A 22,671-nucleotide genomic window follows, 5' to 3' on the forward strand; every position below is an offset into this window, starting at 1 on the left:
TTTACGGAGTTAATTTACTCGGTAATAGCTTTAAAAAAATCAGCTGTTGTTCAAGCTTCTAAAAACACAATTACGCATACTTCCAAGTTAAAATCAAAAAAACTGAAATGAAAAACTATGATTTTTTCTACTTCACTTTGAAGCGGGTGAAACATAATTCACGTAACGTGCCGTTCGCGATAACCGAATTGGGTCATAGGACATGTCTTGAACCAGCAGCCACGCTAAAATATGAAATCTTTTTTTCAGCTGCATCACTGTACTCGGTGTTTGAATCATGAAGATATTTAAATGTTATGTTTCTCTCAGAGAAAACCGTTTACAGTATAACCCATAAAACGGCCATGAATCGGCCCATGGACCACACAGGAGAGATCTAACACACATTTTATGTAACGAAAGCTGTTTTTATTGAAACCCTTTCATTTTCGTAGGTTACAGAAACGATAGGTTTTTTCCTCATACAAATCCTTATATTTCGAACGTTACGCAACAATGCCGATGCTCGCCGATGCTCATATTTCGAGCTTGGGACACCTGTGTCCGAACAGACAAAGCCACAAAATCACAACTGGAGCCACAAAGTCACAAAGATACATACGCTTAGACCACTGACATATGAGCTATTTTTCCAAAATGGCTCAATCATCAAACGAAGCTAATTAATAAACCACAACTTGATTTTTCGGATTCGCGGAAGGCTAGGCATACCAAACAACAAAATGCAGAACGGTGGTCCTATCCGGTTTTCTTTTTATACAAAAGCAGCTCATACAAGCAATTAGAGTGACGGGCAGGAACCGGAAGTGACGCCTTTACCTCTTTAATATGCATTGATTCTACCAAAGTTTTACTGCTATTTAAAGTGTCTTATATTTGCCCGAGCATTTAAACAAAACCTCTTCCCAAGAATGCAAAAAGTCCACTTCCGGTTACCGTCCGTGCGAGGGTTTCGTATGCGTGGAGTCTCGCGCGCAAGCCTCCCACACTCGTAGCGTCTCCTCAGTGCCCCTCTCCATTATTTTAGAAGCAGGCTATAAACCAAAAAAGCTTATACTTACAACTGAATAGCGCAGAAAGACACGATGCAGCAGAGATCATACACGCTTCTCAGCCTGTACACCGCCACCCTGTTTAATTCTATTTTGTTAGTAAACTTCTCTGTTTTCGGGGACGATCCAGATAACTTAGAAAAAGTGGGGCGGTAGACTTGCAACTGCTATATTGATAAACAGAGATACTAGTTTATTTTAAGCCACAGTTTCAGGCAAAAGCAGTTGCCGATTACAAAAGATCTAAAAGGGAATCGCTACCCTGCTAACGAGGTAAAACCGAGGAAAACCATCAGAACAGAAACTTAACCACAAACATCTTCTTGACAAGAAGTGTTCAGGCGTTCAGGTACGCGTTCCTGAGGGGTGGATTGTTAACACCTTTCGCGTAAGCACGTAGACCAAGAAAACGAACTGATTGCGGAGGCGTTTTCTGGGGGCGAACTTTAACAGAAGAGAAAAGATTATGGAGGCCTCGACAATTGAAAGAAACATTGACGAGGTTCCCTCCTTGTTTTAAGTTTTTTTTTCTATATTTTTCTTATTGATAAACCAAGATCCAGCCTCAATTTTCTGCTGTTTGTGGTCCTTCAAGACAGAAGATTCTCAAACCTGTTGAGAAATGCCCGTTCAAAATGAAAGCTGGCTTGCTCGCCCACGAGACAGGCATGCACGTGTTTCCCAAGCATGTTAAAATACCTGTTGAAAAAAGAAAATTCACTTTCGCAATTAATGCAGGGTCTCTGCTGATTTTATAGACTGGCCATTTCCATTCAATGGAGAGGACTTTTCTCAAAAAATTCGTCGTTTACTAGTTTCTTGCCAATTTAATAACTGTGTCTTGGCAAAAAGTGCGATATCCCTTCTAACACCTCGCCAACTCAGTCAGCGGATGTCGGATATTCTTGACCCTTCATTCTTCCTTTCGTTCTTCCTTCTATTTTCTTTCCCTTTTATTACAGTGGAACCTCGTTAATAACGAACCTCCATATATCAAAGTCCTCGGTATAACGAACGACATTCCTCGGCCTTATAGCGAACATACTTCGTCAGTCCATTGGCCCTTCCTGTTATATCGAGGAGGATTTTATGTGGGGGTGGCGGGGGGGGGGGGGGGGGGGTGCTAACGAGGCCAAAGTGGACCAAACTACCGAAATGTATTTTTTATTGTCTGGTCCGTTTATTTAGGAAAGTAGCAATACATGAGAAATTGTAACGGCAAATTACACGGTAGGAACTGAATATTACATTTGTCGAATACAACTGTTTGATTTAAGTTATAAAGGAGTATTTTTACGATGTAAAATGATACATTAAATACTGTGGAACTAATCCCTCAGAATAGTCCCGAGCTCCAGCCTCCGTGGGTGTTTGGTGGCAAACAGATTTACCACCTCATCCAAAACAATTTTAATTTGATAATGTATGTCCATTCTTTGATTTTGTTTAAATATCACTGTTAAGTTTGAAACTTCGGTTTAACCGACTGCACTCCTTAACCTAGCCTGCGTAGCTGGCGGTATTGTGTAGTAGTCGAGTGAGATTTGGCGGCGGAGCCGTCACGAGCGGCGAAGCCGCGAGAAATACCACCGCCTCGTCCCTACTCCTTTTTTTTGGAACACGGCTCCACCGCCAAAACTTTAATCTCGCACCCACACAATACCGCCAGCTACGCAGGCTATCCTTAACCTTGGATATTGAGTATCAAAATGCGGACCTTTGAGGCCTGTGGGGGGAGGGGGGGGGTGCGAACGTACCCCGTGTACCCCCTGGTTACGGGCCTCTATAAACTACTGATGGACTTTCAATTCTTATCTCACAGCATAAACACTGAAAGTTTTTCTTCCTTAAGAGTTTTCCTGTAAAGTGGAAAGGAAGAGTTACAACTAAATTCCAAAACTTTTTGGCATAGCATCAGGTTTTCTAAACGCCTGCCCTCTCGACAGGAAGACTTTTTTCCAAAATTGTGCGTTCATTTTCTACTATCTGAATAAAACAAAAATTCCTGCATTCGAGATGGCAGATGCTGATGAAAACAAAAACAGAAACAAAACAACAACAAAAATAACTGGTCGTGCGGGGAGTAAAAAGTTAACCTCGTTTCTGGCGAAAGGCCATGTGGAACGAGGTTATGAAAAAAACAAACTAGATTTTGAGGCCAAGGTGCGGACTAATATTTCCTTCCGGTTGTAGCCAGGGTTGGGTTATGGCAAAGGAAGTGTGGGGACGGAAACAGGAAATAAGTCCGAGCAGACGGGTCTGATATCAATTTTCCTTCTGTTAAATACTTCAATAAAGCGGAGTCTGGAGTGTTATGGAATATAAATGCACAAAAAGATTGTTCCAAATCCCTTGTATCGGGATTTTGAAGTCACTGGAACTCTACATAAGGCATCTGAACACTGAATTGTATCCCGCACGGTGCTGAAAAAACATGAAAAATTCTTACTTGAGTTCCCGAATTCATAACGTACAGTTCAAACGTGGCCTTGATCTGCCATGACAGGTTCAAACACTATTCTTTTCTCATTTCTATTATTAACAATTAAATAGAAAAACAATACATTCATTAAGGGTTTTTTTTTCTTTCGCCTGTCATTGTCTCACATTTCCGGAAAACAAAGCATCATCGAAAGTTTAAAAATCGTCTTTGTAATATCTAGAGTCTAACGCCGTAGTTTACTCGCCCTGGTGAGATCATGGCCCCATTTTTTATTTAGTTTTCTTTTATCAACGTGTTTGATGTCATTATTACCTTCCCTGGCCCTCGATATTGGGACGATGTTAAACAAAACATCCTTGACCTGACTGGTCCGCCTAAACACGCGAGGGCAAATGCAAAAGGTGCTGACGGTCACGGAATCTGACTTTTATGCAACTGTTACGTAAAAAAATGCCAATTTGCAAAATTGGTAATTTGCAAATAGGATAGCCAGCATTTTCGGTTTAGCAGACATGGAAAAACGTATCTCTCTTCAAGCGGAAAACAATCTATTGGGTACTTTAAAAGCTTTAAACGTATTATCAGCGATAATTTTATTTTCCTCGGAAAGTCGTTACGTCTGACGACTCACGTATACCGAATTCTAGTAGTATCCGGTCGAATCTTCTGAATATTTATCACGCGTAACGTCTCCCGCCAAAAGGAACCTCACCCATAGCAACCGAACAAAACATGTCTAAATTTAGCAGCCACGAACGTCAAGTCTCAGTTTCATGTCGCCTGATTGGTTGATGAGCCTCGACACGTTGGCTGTGACAGACAGCGAGGTATGACGTAATAGAATTTGATTGGCTAAGCCATCCCGAAGAATCTCGATTTCACAATCGTGCCCTCTTCAACGTTTATTCATTCACGGAACTTCATTCGACTGTGGCGTGTTGAAGTTTCGTCGTTGAAAAATTTAAATTTTACCGGCAAGTTCACTCATCTTAGCGATTCAAAACAAAGGTAGCGAGGAGATCATTCTCAGAAGACATCTTTGTGAAGATGGATTGCGAAACGACGAGGATTATTCAGGTTTCACTGTCGAAGATAACGGACTCGCGTCGTTGTCGTGGCGGTCCTCTTCTTCGACGTAATTTGCTCGTTTCCCAAGTCTTAAACAATGTCTTAACGTCAACAGACTCTGCTTACTACACTTACAGAACCAAAGTGGACATAGATATGGATATAGATGCTATGGAAAACGAACTTGCGACTTTTGACAAAACGAAAATGTTGCCCGATACAGGAGGGTCCGTTGACACAGGAAATGCGAAACATACGACGCGTTCCGCGGCAAAATTAAATGAAAGAGTCACGGAAATGGATGAAAGCGCCCCAAAGCAAGCCAAAAAAGAGTGTAAGGAAGTTCTGGATATTGATAAAACAGTAAAAGCTACTCACGGACAGAGAACAGAAAAGAAAGCAGAGGTCAAATGCGTGACTGGCTTGAAACGAGCGAGATCGCATGGTAATGAACCTTGTGACAGCCACGCGGTACAAAACAAACGTATGAAAACTGAAAGCGACAAAGAATCTTCTAAAACGGAACTCAGTTATCAAGAACCAATGGATATTTCAGGACTTGTTAATGTATTTAGTAGTAGTTTTTCTGGACTTTCTAGTATTCCTAGGTCGACTTCCTCGCTTGGGTCGAACCTAGACTCCTTTCAATACATCGCGCCTGTTGGACCTGTTCGTGGCGTGTTTGGCTGGTCGCAGACCGTTGTAGAAGCCTTTTAACGGACCTTCTGCTCTATTTTTCACTTTTTCTAATTATTCCTTGCCATTGTTTATTGACGCTTCGCAAGCGGCGGCTTTATTTTCATAGCTACATGCGCGTTCGAACGGTTTTGAGTATGACGAAGGCAGCAGCTCTTTATCTTACGTAATAAAATGCATTGCTTTGTGATCTTTAAATGTTATGTAGTATTTTCGTGATGTTTTTAAAGACAAAATGATATCTTTCATGCCCTAATATTTTTTCTAATGTTGTATATTGTAAGCTCACATTTGTAAGAAGGCTTCTTCCTTAATCTTTAAAGAGGTATACTATTTAATAATGTTTACGCATTGCTGCGTTTTGGCCACGCTAGTCCTTATGAGGAAATACATCGACGTTCTTACACTTATTTTACCTTATTAGGGCGAAAGATCCCTAAATATTTGTTCTCGGATCTTGCTATGTTTATGTACAACATTATGACGGCAGATAACTGTCAAGGCTTGTAATATATACCAGAGGAAATTATTGTTAAAGAAACATATTTTGAAACGAGAAATACAAAAGAAATAAAATATTTTACAGAAATTATATGTACTTGCGTCCCGCTTTGAATTTAGCCCGTTAAAGGCCTCATCGAAATATTCTCCATCATTTTTTCTGAAGGAGTCTTGAGTGATCAGTAAACAATGAATATGAAAATAGCCCTTACTTGAAAGGCCAAGTTCGGTATTGTGGATTACGTCATTGGACTGGGGAGACGTATGAACGGGTTTAATTTCCAACCCGCCCTCATATTTGACAAATTTTGCAATTTTCCAATAGCAAGAGGGCGGTAATAAATAAAGGAGTTGGGGCTGTCACTTATTTACAGAGTTATGATCTCTGTAGAAAATACCATTGCTCCTTATAATTAGGCTCTATAAAGTATATTGGACAACGCAGAAGTTCAATACAGAAACATAAATGAAATAAAAATATTGGGTATACCAAATGAATCTGTGGACTTCATTTTTTCTTCCCACAACTGATTTACACAAATGCTCTCTGAGAGGAAAAAATCAATCTTTTGGAAGTCTATATTTATCAATGAGCATCACCTCCCTTTGCAGCTAAAGATAACCTAATTTGGTGTGGTGTTTGACAAAGGCATGAGAATAAATTCCACTCTTGAACTAAACAGTGCTTAAGTATTTGAAAAGGGAATTTTTGGATGCAAACATCCAAAAAAAGAGGGATACGAGGAAGAGTGGGACAATAGGCATTTTCATAATTTTATTACAACATTTTGGTAAATTATTTCATGTCTTTTTTGCTGCCTAACTCAACGATCCTCAAAAAAGTTCATTTTTGCCCAGTCTTTATTGGGTAAACATAATCTGAAACAGAAAGGGCTGAATTTTACCTCCAATTTTAAACAAAAATTATCAAGATTTGCTGTAACAAATTTCGTTAGTCCATGATAAAAAATGGTTATAAGTATGCTAAGTCTTAAACAAAGAAAGATGATGGACTGAACTAAGTATAAAAACTTTTTAACCAGGTCTCTCCCTAATATTTTTGAAGTGACAGGAAATGAAAATAGTACTAGAAGATTAGCCTGTGTGACAGGTGCAAGAATCAATCCCCCTCCCTTTTCCCCTTCCTTCCGATCCCCTACGCCTTTCGACGCCTACATTAGAGTGATTTTACTTGACCCATGAAACAGATACTAACAACTAGTGGAAAATAGCTACAAGTCAACAAAAGGCAGCAGTGGAATTATTGCATAATAGCAGGGAGTATTCTACTACCTATTTCACGGGTTAAGTAAAATCACTGTATATTTATGTTCATACACTGTATATTTGTGTTCATACAGGGCTGTCATTAAGGCAGGTGGCTGGGAATTTCCCGTGGCTACAAAAACATGACCCCTGGCTATTTTTATATGAAACAAAGGATTTATAAATACAACCAAACAAACTTCCTGGCTGTTCAATTCCCCACATAAAAATTTCATGTACCCTGAAACTTGAAATCTTAGTGACAACCCTGATTCATAGCAGAGTCGAGGGGGCAATTGTTTGTATGAGGCAGCAGGAAAAAAACCTGGGGGGCATACCATTTGCACAAACCACCCAGGGGGAAATCTTGTGCACAAGCATAAAACTATAAAATCTGATGTCTTGGGAGAACAGCCCACTACAAATTATATCCAATTTGCTAAAAATACTAAAAAGAGTGGAAAAATTGCATCGCCTCAAATCACAGCCCATATTTTGTGAAGCTCCCAAACAGAATGCCATGAACCATTTGAATTTCAACCAGAATTTTAGGTTTTTCCATGTAAATGGTTAGTACCCCTGGCCTCCATCTCTTCTGATAATATTGCAGTTCAGTAACCACCACTTACAGTAAAAACCTGTAAGTATTAGAACCTGGTTTTGAAGAACTTGTTCAGCTAAAATTTGCTTGTTAAGCCCCCTCTATACAATTTGAAACAGGTTCTTACCATATTTTCTAAAATTTATCAAAATTAAGCCCACCCTTCCCCTCAAATCTGTTTGAAAGAAATAACCCCCCCTCCAAGGGGGGCTTAATAGAGGATTTACAGTATATCAAAAATCAAGATTTTATGCAGATTTTAAGCGAAATACCAATAAATACTCTTAGCTACATGTTTTTTTTTTTTTCAGAAAATGAGAACCTATTTAAGAACCTATAAATAGCCTAAATAATGGTAAAATTGAGACCAGCTTCCCCAAAAATCTGTCGGCCATCTGTTGTTCACCAGCAAAAAAATTGGGAAAACTGTCGGCTGACTGATGGTCTTTTGTCAACCAATAGTTGCCATTTCTCAGCTGACTGTTGGCCACTTGTAGGCTGCCTGTTGGTTGACAGTTAGACAACAAACTGCCGACAGATTTTTCGGGGAGCATTAATTCTTCAATTTTACCTAAATAATTGTGCTGAATTACCATTTATGAAAAAAACTGCTTAACCTAACTTTTGAAATTGCAGTTCTTACTTGTGGGTTTTCACTGTCAAAGTTCATGGGAAAGAACTTGGTAAACCTATTTGCTCTTACAATGTCACATTCTTCATTTACCACAGAGGAAGCATTAATAATGGTATGCAGGGTTTTAGCCCAGAACAAATTTTAACCCCCAGTAACTCTCAGGTGAAACATTTTCCAATTTGCCAAAACATGGAAAAATCATTTTTCTTAAAAACTGGGAATTCACAGGAACATGGCAAAAACCTTCACGGTCCTGATACACCTTTGGGATCAGAGGCACTATGTCTCCATCTTCTAGAGTCAACTGAAAGGGGTAAAGAAACAAAGGGACCAACTCTAGATGCCCATTTTAGTGATGTATCCATCTTATAGAGAGCCTAAAAGGGATAAAAGAAAGACAGTGACTAAACGCCAGCTGTCCATTTTAGCAACGAAGGTGTCCATCCCTCTTACGGAGAGTAAACTAAGAGGAGTCAAGAAAGGAAAGGCAGGGATAACTCTACGTGTCCATTTTAACAAGGCGTCCCTTCATCTTCAGGTGATATTACACGAGATGATTCGCAACAACGACTTTTAGTGCAACAAAGCATTACAGCATTGTTGCGACATTGTTTCGAATGGTTGCAGCATTGCCCCATCATTGCAATGCTGTGTTGCGCTGAAAATTGTTGTTGCGAATCATCCCATGTAACATCACCTTTACAGAGAGTTAACTAAAAAGAATTTAAAAAGGCAGGGACCAACTCTAGGTGTCCATTTACCCAGGTGATTATCTTAAAGAGGTTTCCTCTACGGGAGGATTTACTGTAATTTGGCCTGAATTCACATGCCGAGTAAGCAGAGTGAACAAGGCTTGCTTACGATCATTCAATGCCTGGACAAAATATGCCAATTACATGAACAAGGCTGTACAGTCTTGCCATGGTGACTTGCTGGTCACAGTGACTTGTTGTCATGACTACTGCAGAGATGTTACTGCCTTATCTTTGCCAACCTTAGTAATGGGGAAGTCATAACATGAGGTCACAGAGTGTTACAGAGGTTTCTTAAATTTGTCTGCCTCTTCGATGGACATCAGTGTTCCAAAAACAAAGTGCTGTATCACAGGGAACTTGGATAGTACCTAGAGAATATACAAAAACTGATCAACAATAAAGAAAAACTTAAAAAAAAAATTCTTCTTGATTTGATTTTGACTATTGTCAGTAGACTGTGGAATAGGAAGAGTAACATCATTTTGGGTTTGATCGAGATCTGATTCTGTTGCTGAGAAACATTTCTGTGTAAATTCTTAATGTTCAGGGGGCCCAAGCTAGAAATAAGAGCATTGGCATTGTTGTGTGACCTTCAAAATATGAGAATTTGTACGGGCTAAGACATCAATCTTCAGATTGTTTTGAGCACCCCAAAAATCTCTTCTTAAATCAAGGCACCCCAAAAAATTACTTATCAAATTTTCCTATCCAAGAAAAAAAAAAGCAAATGGAAAATTTTAAAGCCTGGCCACAAATCCCTCAACATCCCAGTCACTTTTACTCTGGAGCATTCTCCCCGCAGGTATATTCTTTTAATATAAAACTACATGTACAGTGATTTTGTTACAAATAGTTATGGTGAGTCATGGGAGTCCTAAATTGAAATGCTTGGGCCTTTATGTAACCAGACAGTTAATCTGGAGACAGATGCAAAAACTCGACTTTTTTTTACACTTTACTGATAAAAGAAATCACACCCACTGGATATTCTACTCCAAAAAATCTTCAAATCGATGGATCATTCTTTGTGTCTCAAAGGATGCATACCATTATTATTTTGCATCTTTGGCGATTTTTATGCATCAGGGACGCAGGACGCAGAGATAACAAAATCACTGCATGTACAGCAGATGTACATGTTATTTTGCAGCTCTTCATCCCCAGATTCAAATAATTTAATTTTGTTTGAGACTAACAAGTGTTCAACAAAAGACTATACTATACATTGTATGGGAAGTGTTCTGTATCACGGACAGGAGAGGCTCACAAAGTGTTGGCTTCAATAGGTAGATCTTTGACAAGTTTCTTGGCACTCCTAGAAATACACAGGTAAGAAAAGTGTTTCTCCAGCAGGTGCCAATGGCTGGAGGAGGAGGGGAGGTGAAAGGAGTCCTTGAACTGTAAAGAAATCTCCTTTGAGAGAAGTATAGAAAGAGAAACAATCTGACCAGTTACCTCAACTTTGTACATTTTGATTAATCCAGAGTTAACTTTTTCCCATGCAGCAACAGAACTTATTCCCCATAGTATATTAGAATGCTCCGCAAAAGGCCCACTTTTCATCTAAAAAAAGAAAAAAAGAGCTTACTTGTTACAAATTGTGACAAGGAAAAATATTTTCTGGGATTTCAAAGAGAGTGATTCAGTTAAAACAAGTTCACACAATGACTCATTATATAAATTATCTTATTCTAGAAACAATCTTCTAAAGGATTTGATACAGCAGCAGGCATTTTCAGTGAGCAAAACAGCAATTCTAATAAAACAAATTTAACAAAACTTTTGCTTTAGTTTTAGTGCTTTTTAATGTCTGTGTAAGTCTGTCCACCTGGCCATAAGGGTATCTCTGTCTATTGTCCTCATGGTGCAAGGCATTAACACTTAACCTTTGGAGCTGAAGGTACCGGGTTCAATAGCCGCCCTTGCCCATTTTTTTTTAAACAATAATTTAAGAATGGACCCCTTTTCACAAAACCATAGATGTTTCGTGCGAGAATAAACAGTGAAAGAAAAATTCACTGTTGCAATCCCTCCCACTTTTTTTAAGATGAATGTGACAAAGAGTAAACCAGCCAGATGACAAGGAAACAGGATCTCATTGCATGAAAAATGGCATTTTGCACTATTTATTTATTTACTGATTAGGTATACATACCATATTATCATATTCAAGATGGAAAAACAATAGGACATGTGAAGTCCCCTACAAAATTTAACCACCCAAAACTAACCTACCAATAAACATAAGAAAGAGAAAAAAACTATCTAACCAGACCCTTACCCCTAGTTAACCCAAAAAAGTGGAGTACAAGAAAGAAGTATGAAAAGAAAATGATCTGCATATCAGACATATCAAATTTTACAAGCGTACAACTGCTTTTTGGATCAAAAAGTAGCCTTACGGTATTTTAGGCAAACAAGCTTAATATATGATCTTGTGTTGTCCTAGTCAAACACTGCTCTTAATATTAAAACAAGCCTTTAGTTTACCTTTGAAGGTGCTTACAGAAGTACTAGACTGAAATTATGTTATTAGGTATAAGGCATTCCTTTACAAACCGTACAAAATTTTTGGAATGTAGTTATGGCTGTAAATTATATAAGCCAGTAGGTGAACACCTGTTAATAGTACCAGGGGAAACAGTAACATAATTTTTCAAATTCAATGAATGTCAACCTACTTTACATTAAAGTAAAAGAACAAATCCAACCAGTAATTAAGTGGTAGAAGATTTAACTGAATGAGGCACTCTTTATAACTAGCCTTGGAGTTTTTCGTAATAAACTCTGTTGCTTTAGATTACATATTCTCTGTAATTAAGTAATCAGCTAAATTAATTTTTCCCTAAAAAGCTGCTTGAACTATTAATCAAATCAAGGTACAGATGCTGACAGCTTAGTAACTGGATAAGCAGTACACTTCAAATAATATTTTCTTTATACTAAAAAATTATGGGAGCTGGGTTTTAAATATAATAACGAAGCAAAATGCCATGAAACCTTCTGTACTTTGTAAACCTGGATTTACTGTTTTTTTTTGTTTTAGGCAACTCAGCTCTGTGTCCAATTACCTTGTGTATAAACTTGATACAGTCAAAGAACATATAATCAAGGTGATTTTGTTCAGCAGCACGTATTTCAGGAAAGTGAGATGGCATGAGATCAGGATGACCTGGAACAAATTATGAACAGGGAAATACAACTTTTAGAGGTTGAAAAATTTAATTATTTACTCAGTTTCATCAATTCTTGGCAGGTCTCCACAACAGAGCATGCTGCCTTTTACTATGGGCTTGTAACAGTCCCTTCCCCATGAGAGATACACCACCACACAGGGAACAACGTCCCTTTCTCTATGCGAACAGTGTGTGGGTTCTTTAATGTTCTGCAGATTCCATATGTGCCAGGGTTGTGAGACAGGGCCTACTGTTTATCGTCCTTACCCAAGAGGACTAGAAAGTCTAATCACTGAGCCTTTGTACATGTGGTTTTTCCAATGAAATTGAAGATGTGATGATTGCTATTGATGGAGCAACGATTTTACAGATTAAAGTGACAATCGAATTGCCATTCCAATCAAGTTTGACAATGTTTGTCATTCAATGATAGCAAGGAAATCTGACAAAAAGTGTACCCTATCTTGAGACTTTTTGGTTTACTTATTTAACCTGACGCTTTTTTATTTTCTTGTTTCTGTTGCTGATGTGGTTGCGTGGAGCTTACTAGTAGTATTACCATGCAATACAATTCTTGTTATGCGACAATTTTGCCTTATTTGATTGAAAACACGCGACAAAATCAACATCTGCAGCTACCCATACAGAAAGCAGCACTTTCTCCTCAGTTATTTAAAGACCCTGAGTGTTGGTCTGACTGAAGTTTGAACCCATGGCCTCCTGCTCAGCAGCACAAGCTCATCCAACTGAGCTAGCCAAGTGAAAGAGAAGTTGAAACAAGGATGTTACCCGGGATCAAACCCAGGACCTTGGGCACCCAAAGCAATGCAACCAACGGTGCCACCATTGCTTCTCTAATCACTGATCACTTTGCTAACTGACTATAACCTGTGATTAGCACACCACATACCTATCAGTTGGGAGCTACCCCAGATGAAGGGCAGAAATTGGAAATCATCTAGTCCCCATACTCCTTGACTTCCAGCAGGTTCCATTCTATATGTCATTTGTAATTTCCTCATAAGCTCTAAATATCTTGAGAGAATTTGATCAGGCAAAAATTTTAATGTATGAGAGATTAGAATAGAAGCACTTACTTATTACTTTGTACTTGGAGACGCATCAGAAAGGGTGATGTTATGATTATTAATCTGCAATATCACGTGCATGTGACAAAGCTAAAAGATCTTAGTGGGATTTGAACACACGGAACTCCAGAGTGCTGACTGGGCAGAGGAACTCATGGCAAACTATGTCCCAGTGGGCCTCAGGAACTAATTAATAAATAAGCCCTTTACTAAAAAAGCATAAGAATCACGCGAAGTATGTATAAGAGGCATAAAAATAAGGCAGGTACAAAAGTCGGACCGGATCAACTCGGACCTCCAGTCCAGGTCGGATCAATTCGGATCGACTCGGACCAACTTGGATCGAATAAAAAAATAAAAATAAAATAAAATTGGACTCGGATCAACTCGGATCATAAAAAAAAACAACTCGGATTATAAAAAGAAAAATAATATCAGTTGGTATCACTTAACTTTCACCCGCCATTTTGCTTTTTTCTCACAAACTCGTGGTTGCGTAAATTAATTTTATTTTTATTTTTATTAATTTTAATGATACACTAGTGAGCAGCACACATACACTTCCAGTGAACATTTTTAACTTGGAAAGAGGAGAAATCATGCTCGCCCGGGACAACGAAAATTTTCATACCCTTGGCGAGAATTGAACTCACGACCCTCCGAATACTATATGTTTATCGGACGTTCCAGCCAGTGAACCGGAGGGTCGCGAGTTCGATTCTTGCCCGGGGCATGGAAATTTCCTTTGTCCAGGGTGAGCATGGTTTCTCCTCCTTCCAAGTTCAAAATGTTCACTGGAAATGTATGTGTGCTGCTCACTAGTGTATCATTAAAATTAAGTTTCAGAAGTCCTGCAGAAAAAAAACCAAACAGGAACAAACAAACACTCCAAATGCGAAACAAACTATCCAAATGCGATCAACAGACCAGGCTTTTGATGCTTTTCTCATAAATAATTCAGTAGTCTAATAAATAAGCAAATATATACGTTCTAGGCGACTGAAACTATCATTTCTTTACTGTCAAACCACAACCATGAGTTTATAACATGATCCGAGAGGAACTGGCACCAGTAAAACAAATGGCGCCTGAAAGCCACGGAGAAAAAAAGGATGATCTGGCCTTTTTTACCCCCCAAATAGGTTAAACTTTCAGTTTTGCAGATTTAATTTAATTTTTTTGATTGCTCCGAGTTGATCCGAGTCCAATTTTATTTTATTTTTATTTTTTTATTCGATCCGAGTTGGTCCGAGTCGATCCGAGTTTATCCGACCCGGACTGGCGGTCCGAGTTGATCCGGTCCGACTTTTGTACCTGCCTATAAAAATATAAATTTGATAAGATGTTATGATCTAATGAGAGAGCGTCACAGGGGGAAGAGTCTCTCCAGGGGCAAAGGTAGTCTCTAAAACAAAATGTACACAAATTCGTTGCATTCCTAACGGAAGTTGAAGGCTGGCTTAATGTATATGTAAAACGAGCTGTGCAAAACACGCTGTTTCTGACAAACATTTGAGCATAAACCCAATCCATAGACCAACTACTGCTTTAAACTCAATTTAAAAAGCAAATTACCAATAGCCCTTTCACATGAAATCATAAGTTTGCTCACCTGTTAGGTCCTCAGGAACAACTCAACAAACATTATAATCCATAGTCCACAAACAACAGTTGCACATTGGATTACCCAGCCTCGAAACACCAGGAGTAAATGCAAGACCTGGGCTGTCATTAAGAGGCGGGGGCCAGGAAGTTCCCCCAGCTACTATGAATGTGGCCCCCAGCTACTTTCATACGAAAGTAGAAGAAAAAATAATATAACCAAAAGAAATCCCTAGCTGTTTGACTCCCTGACTACAGCTGTACTTGTTGTATTCAGCAGGCAACTTGAAATCTTAGTGACATCCTTACAAGACCGTGACATCACTACCCACAGTCACATTGGTATTACTTACACTCAAATGTATGGGCAAAAAAGAGGGTCACGTAGAATTTGAGAAATTATCCAATACATTGTGCGACATTATGAATCTGCCACTGAGTCAGCCTTGCTTCTTAGCATGGTTGCCCAGCTGGCAATTTTAAAAAAAGGTTACCCGACATTGAACTTAGTATTCATCACTGTGGGTTGGCAAGAAAAAGTATATTTATGGTGAAAAGTAATTACTGGATGTTTCCAGAATAAATTGATGTCACAGCCAAAAATTCATTCGTGATCTATTTTCAAAAATACATTTCTTTCAAAAATAATTGCATTTCTTTAGTTATCATTACCTATTATTATTATTATTATTATTATTATTATAATTATTATTACTATCATCATCTAAAAACAAATATAAATTACAACTTACTTGTGAAAAACTTTGAAGACTATTGCAACACAGTCACCTTGGTCGAACACTCGGAGTTTGAACAAACAGCACACAAATGCAGCAAAACAAGCTTCATGGCCTACAAAAAAACAGCTAGTAACACTAACACTTTCAATTTGAAAGTAAGTGCTGCCGTCAGAGCTGGAAGAAACTACGGGGAATCACAGTACAGTTTACACATAAATTAAGTGAAGATAATGAAAATGGCTCCAGGAAATTAGGGTGGGTAAGCCTTCTTAAAGAAAAAATGTTATTTTTGTGTATTTGTGATGCATAAAAGGGGGAAGCCCTTTGAGTGAATTATTAATTTCCAGAGTGCAAGGCCTTAGTATTTAGCAATATTATTACTTCTTTATATTAATATCTAGATTTCTTTATTTGCCTCTGGAAGTAAATTCATCAAGGTCACGAATGGTTAAGTGACGAATCCCGAGGAAGACAAGATGTTTGGCTGCTCTACTATCTGAACATTTTTTGTTAATTCGCAAATGGAGGTGTGAAGATATTGATGCATGCCTATGCTGCCTAAATGTCACAATCAAGCATTTATTTGTCAAGACTCACGAAGCACCTTTCAGAAATACTAATACATTTTCAGGAATATTCCATGTCAATGGGCGAATGACAGTTTAATGCGTAGTGCTCGAGAAGTTTCCTTTGGTTGACTTAAAGGTTGACAAATTATTGGACCTGACAGTAGCCGGTGCCAGCGCCACAAACAAGTTATTTTACAGTTGAATGCTTTAATAGCCAGGGGTTAGCTTCCTCAAAGAGAAAAACACATTTTGAATCCATTATTCCAAGCTTTTCTTTCACCTCAACGGACAAATGTGACTCATGATCAAATTATCAGCTCAATTATTCACCTCAACAGGCAGAGATTTTGACATGACAATCAAATTAAACACCTCAATGGCTGAAAAATACTTTGATTTGCAAGTGGTACCGAAGTTACTTAAGACCAGTGCTTTGAAGCAAAGCTGGTTTACTTTGCACCTTTTCTCTCTTTTCTCCCGAGAGCAGCAAGCTATCGTAGGCAGTTTACGCTGAATAGGAGAACTATTGCCAGGCGGAGTCTTGTCACTACGTCATGTTTCCTCAGGAACAGTATCGCTTTATTATATGACTGTTTGAAGCATTCACAGCTGTTAATAAAGCGATACTGATCCTACGAAACATGGCATAGTGACAAGACTCCCCCATGGAAAGTTAAAGTCCATGTGATTAACAATTATTGTGATTATATAATGACTTCAGATAACACTAATAAAAATACTAATACTAATACTAACAATAATAATTAATCAATTATAATATTAATGCATAACTGCCAAAAATACCTGTTCCATAGTCTATTCTTGTCTTATTGCCAAATCCATCTACAGAAGTTGAGTCACACAAAAACAATATTAGCTTACAACTTAATTACCACATACCCTGTCCTGAAGTATTTTGAATTCTCAACTTGTTTGTGGAGTTACAGTAATTAATAGCAAATTTGCCAACTACAGGTATTTTAAATGACAATTTTACAGGACAAAACTTTTTAAGTCAGGTGTTCATGCTGTGATTCACTTTTTGCAGGTGCTAAATTTCAAGTAACTGGAAGAGACTTAAAATTCACAATAAAACTATTTTTTACCTTCCTTGGCATTAAAAAAGAGAACTATACCACAAAGATCAGCAGGATTATTAGGGCCTGTTTACATAGAGGTGGGAGACCCCAGGTAGGTCCGTATAATCACTCATTTTAATTTGATCATGTTTACATGATAGGTGTTAGGGGTGACCTGCCAAGGTGGCTGGCCTGGTCTGCCAGACCAGACCGGGTCAAATTTTGCCATGTAAACGTTTCAAGGTGGGGAAACCCCCCTAGCTGGGGTCGGATTCATGATACATCAAATACACGCAAAATTTCTTTTAGCAGTGGCTTTGCATCATTATTAAAGGCAACAACAGAAAGCCACAGCACTGAAGGTTGCAGCAAGAGCAGCAGGTGAGTGTAGAAGAGTGCTCATTAATCACTACAACACCTGGTTTGCCAACAGTTTTCTTGTTTACATGCTGAGTGACCATTCAATAATCTTGAGAAAGTGCACCCCAGTATGGCGAGGTTGTAAGATTGCATGTAAAGGAGGATTAATTTTTAACCCCACCCAAGTGGGTCACCTTACCTACCTGGGGATCCCACCTCTAGAAGTATTATATTGTCTCAGAGTGTAAGATACATGCAGTTACAACAAAATGGCATCTGTCAGCTATCTCAAATGTTTCCATTTAGGAGGAGAGAAGGAACCCTTTTTGTGGGTATTTAATGTCAAAAAATAAGCCCTATAATAAAAACGAAACAATGAGGTAATAGCTCCAAACCTAAAAGATATGCTGCAAGTTCTGTGCTGGCACCCATAAACTTTTCTGGCAGAAGATTCTTAATCAAGGAGTCAGCATTCTAAATAACAACAAAAAAGGCTTAGGTGCTGGTAGTTCCTCAACAGTTAAAAAGGGATTGGAATAAAAATAAGTTTGAGACAATATCTATGAGCAAAACAGGAATAATCAAGCATCACAGGTTTTCAGAACCTTATCATTTTCAGGGTTTCTTCATAGGGGTAGGTGAAAATCACTGTCTAGTCATCACGCAAGCACCAGCTCTACACAGAAAATAATGTTTCCATCCTATTTGTCTCTGTTTCTCAACACTTATACTTTTCAGGGCCCTTGAAGGATCCCCCAGACTCCCCTAAAAGAAGGAAGCTACCTCAACTGTACCTACAGAGTACCCCTGCTGCACACATATATTGAAACCTACTTAAATTTTCCTCCTTCTACTATAAACTTGCTGGAGAATAATGCTTGTTATTAGTTTCTGCTTTTGCCTAGTACAGCTGTCAGCTGAGCAGGGGTTTGTTATAAGGCACTAATAATTTATTTTGAGTCCAAAAAGTGTCTTGTTCACAAAGGGTATTGTCCAGGACTAACAACTTTTCTCGCAAAATGAAGCTATTGCATTATCAAAATAATACATTACACATACATTACATAATACATTATAATACATTAGCTCTTCCATCAACTGTTATGTCTGAAATTATGCTATCAAAATTGGTCACAACCCAGTTTTGAGATACACTGGCCATTTTTACGTACAGGGTTGCAGGGTAAATACAAAAAGTAGGCGGGGAATCAAACAGCTAGGGGTTTCTTTTGGTTCTACAAGTAACAAGTGGAAATTGAGGGGTGAACATGTTCCGTAGTCTCTAACCTGTTCTAGTTTTTCAAACCATGTCCGGTAAGCCTTGTTCCCAAACCTCTGTGGTTGATCAGTGGGTGGTATCTCATCAATCCAAGACTCCATGGTATCTAGTAAGGTTACCAACTTTGTTGAAGCCTGTATGAAGTTAAAAGTTGTTAAGAAAACAAACCTGTAGCCTAACAAAACAGGCAACATTTAGCAAAAGCCACTGGTTTCCCCACAAAATAATGTCTGAGGAACAAGTGCACAGGAATTTCATACTGATGATGTTTCACTACCCAGATCTGGGTTGTGCTTATGAGATTGGTTGCAGAAAATTTGCCATGAGTAATGGCAGTCAATATTTGTGAAACTAAAAATCAAAATAGTATAATTTTGAATCCTTGGTATTCTTAATTGATCACTGACTTTTTTAAATTAACGGTTATGATCTGTCATCAATACTGTAAATTAAATTTGCTTTAGCATGATAGGTAAGGTTTGAGTAACAGTCATAATTACCTCAGATACTTTATAATCCCCTCCCATTGATTTGCCTTTGACAGCATCATTTAAAGTTAGGACAAATCCAAGGTAATCACTGTACGCCTGCAAGAAATAGTGGTTACCACAGATCAATTTGCATGACTGCAAAGAAAGAGGTGGACTAAAACTTAAAAGTGACACGGTCCAGTGCCCCTAGTTTGATCATTAAATCCTATAACCCATTTCTTGGCCCAACAAAACCCCCTTAATCGGGACTCATTGGGCTGCTGACCTCATGATGCAGTGGTTTGATATTTTGGGAAGTACAGATTACAATAAAAAATTACACTTTTTTTCTGGCTTGAGTGTGTATTCCTAACCCGTGGAATGGGTCTGTAACTTCTAACACTATGAATTAAAATAGGCCAGTTGGCCTTTGAAACAAGAAACGGATGGCACTTTTTTTTAACTGGAACATTTCCACAACACACCCTCTGCAGGGAGACAATTGCAGCAAGTTAAAGCTTTTCTTGTGGGGACCGTGTGGGAGGGCATTGTTTCTGTAGCTCCCGCGTAGGCTAACTACATCATCGAGTATGGTATTTTAGGTAATCATCTGGTGCAAATATAGGGCCAATAACTCCCTGCAATAATTTTGTGTTAGTTCAAAATCAACTTCCAAATCTGTTTGCTAAACGACCTGAAATGACCTCTCCCCTCCATGCAAAAATCAGCTCCATTGAAGGGGGATATGGGACACGCAAACCCTTCTGAGAGATCTGTCTGCCATTTGGTCTATTTTTTTTTTTACATAGTTGTGACACGTTTTATGATTGGGCATTGCCCTCCAGGGCAGCCCAACAAAAAGAACGCGTATCGGGGGTTTATTGGTAAGCGACAAATGCAGACTTGGCACGTCCCGGGGGCGGTACTCAAGATTTCAAGTGACAGGGATTTGAAATTTAAATTTTGAAATCTTCGATTTCGGGATTCCGTAAAATTCTACTTTGCCAACAAAGTTAAAAACATGCCGCAGCACATGCATGTATTAGCTCCTATTAAAATAGCTGGTACGCTGATGATAGACTGCTGCTTCCATTCATGAATTTTATGTATCTATCTAGTTTTCAAAACGAAATACCTTTATAAATCCTATGACTGCCAAAACGTAAGAAACGTCAAATAAGCTTATATAAATAAAACAAAATTTAATAACAGAAATTCTCTACCTGAGACTTTTCCCACTTGCTCAGATCTCGTGGGCTCAGAATCTCCCGCTTTGGTTTCACAAAGACTGGCACTGCAGATGGAATGATTTATTCATTTAGTATCTTTCAAGGTGCAGTTTTTAAGGGCTTTAAAAATGTTCATTTAACCGTAAAATTGCGATCCTAATTTATATTTTTCGTACCTTCATCTGAAGCCGCCATTTTAGTGAAACTTGCAACTCGCTCCAGGTTCCCCGTAGGTATAGAGGTACATGTTAAAGTGCATGACGCGGCGCGCGTGTCTCTGGCTTAATTTTGTTCCCCGCTTTTGTTCGAACTTTAAAAGAAGTTAAGTGCATGGTGCTACACAATTTCTACATGCTACACGGTACCCGCTATTGCGCCAAACCACCGCGCCCTTTTATGCAGTCGACACATGTAATTTTAGCCTGCGAAAACATCCGTTTCTCCTCGCTCTTCGCAGCTGGGGACGTTTCGCGAGGAGGAACGTCTGCGACTCAGCGACAGAAACGCCTGGAAACGCAGACGTTCCTCCTCGCGAAACTTCCCCAGCGGCGAAGAGCGAGGAGAAACGGATGTTTTCGCAGGCTAATGTAATTTAGGTTAATCAGAATTCGCATATTGTTAAAGTTATTTTTGTATGCAGGGAACAGGGAGTTCAGGGCTACTGGTTTTGGAAGAAATTTACTTTTTCCTCATTTCCTCATGGACACCTTATTTTCAATACACGGTTTAATTGATCTCCTTGTTGTTACCATCTACACCGGACAACCCCTAAGACAAGTGCCCTTCTGTCTTGGGGGAGAGGAATTCCTTGAAGTGTTCTTGTCCCGAGGGTAGAGGAGAAAGCAATTTTTTTGTCCTTGGGAAGCACGGAGGATGGTGCGAGGAGCGCAAGGAACGCCTCTGCGTGGACCGAGGCAAAATCGTTAGAATTTGTATCCGACTGGTTACTAGAGAAGAGTTCTAACCTGCCTAAGTCAATGACCTAAACTGAAAGCAGAGAACCGCATAACGCCGAATAAAAATAAGTCAGTACTTAGTGTTGATGTAGGAAGTACAAAAAAGCAACTCGCAGAAAACTGTACCGGCAGTCGTTTCCAATATTTTTTTCCTGATTTTCTCAATGACCGGTAACCCTAAAAAATAAAAAAAATCCGAGTCAAGTCCGAGTAAATTTTCTCCAGTGAAACATCTGACACGAATAAATCCCCGAATTTCCTCCTTGTTTCTACTTTTTTTTTCCCAAACCGACCTGCCATGCACTCAAAATAGTCTCAAAACAAGAACGCTCTTAGTAGCGTCTCGCTTGCTCGGAGATTAGTTTCTTTGTCAAAGGCGCCGGTGCTGTTATACTACTTTTCGTTTGGAATACAAAACGAGTGCTATATGTCATAATGTAAATACTCAAAAAGTAAAAATTACAAGGAGAGACAGGCCGCACATCTTAGCCTACATATTGATATTGCTCCATTGAGGGGCTTTACTTCGGTAAATGGTAAAGCTTATTGAGGAGTACTCTTTCAGGGATTTTACACTCAAAAAATTGAACGAGGATTTTTATCGGTATCAGGGGCCCATGACTCTGTCAGTATAAATATTCATAGCTTCTTTGTACCGGACCAAGATACCGCTCGGTACAGTATATGTTCAGCACAGGAAAAATGTAGCTAAATGTGTAAGTTTAACAGAACCTTATACAACACACAGTTAATTCAGTTAGCGCGTATTCCTGCTAAATTTGTTGTCCGTTTATAGATATCAATATTGCGTGAAAGTAATTACATTTTCCATAGCTGCTTAGTATCTACTTTTAATAGCTCCGTACAGTCTTAGAATACAATGTTGAGAGTTGTATACAGCATTCATTTTAGATAGATAGATAGATAGATAGATAGATAGATAGATAGATAACAACTTTATTTCAGTCTAGCACGATAAAAAGATCAGCATTGCTGGTGGGGTCGTGCATACAACAATTACAAGAAAAATGAGGAGTACTGAAAGCAAATGTACAATTAAAAATTAAAAACTGTTAAAGTTTTTTTCTTTTATTACAGTATCACTGG

The 22,671-nt window shown here is 38.7% G+C and overlaps 2 protein-coding genes across 2 annotated transcripts; one reads left to right on the forward strand and one right to left on the reverse strand.

The window, feature by feature from the left end:
- The first annotated feature begins 4,386 nt into the window (after window positions 1–4,386).
- On the forward strand, window positions 4,387–5,853 carry LOC140937023 (uncharacterized). Its single transcript, XM_073386546.1, has one exon. The coding sequence runs from the start codon at window positions 4,543–4,545 to the stop codon at window positions 5,278–5,280; it is 738 nt and encodes a 245-aa protein (XP_073242647.1). The 5' UTR covers window positions 4,387–4,542; the 3' UTR covers window positions 5,281–5,853.
- A 750-nt stretch (window positions 5,854–6,603) lies between these two features.
- LOC140937022 (serine/threonine-protein phosphatase 2A activator-like) lies at window positions 6,604–20,812 on the reverse strand. The gene is made up of 11 exons (XM_073386545.1): window positions 20,785–20,812; window positions 20,603–20,673; window positions 19,410–19,496; window positions 18,918–19,043; window positions 18,026–18,104; window positions 16,996–17,034; window positions 15,635–15,734; window positions 13,103–13,227; window positions 12,088–12,188; window positions 10,472–10,579; window positions 6,604–9,384 (listed from the first exon to the last, which is right to left on the reverse strand). The coding sequence occupies exons 1-11, from the start codon at window positions 20,801–20,803 to the stop codon at window positions 9,295–9,297; spliced, it is 945 nt and encodes a 314-aa protein (XP_073242646.1). The 5' UTR covers window positions 20,804–20,812; the 3' UTR covers window positions 6,604–9,294.
- Window positions 20,813–22,671: the final 1,859 nt, after the last annotated feature.

Source organism: Porites lutea, chromosome 5, assembly GCF_958299795.1.
Source record: "Porites lutea chromosome 5, jaPorLute2.1, whole genome shotgun sequence".
Taxonomy (NCBI): domain Eukaryota; kingdom Metazoa; phylum Cnidaria; class Anthozoa; order Scleractinia; family Poritidae; genus Porites; species Porites lutea.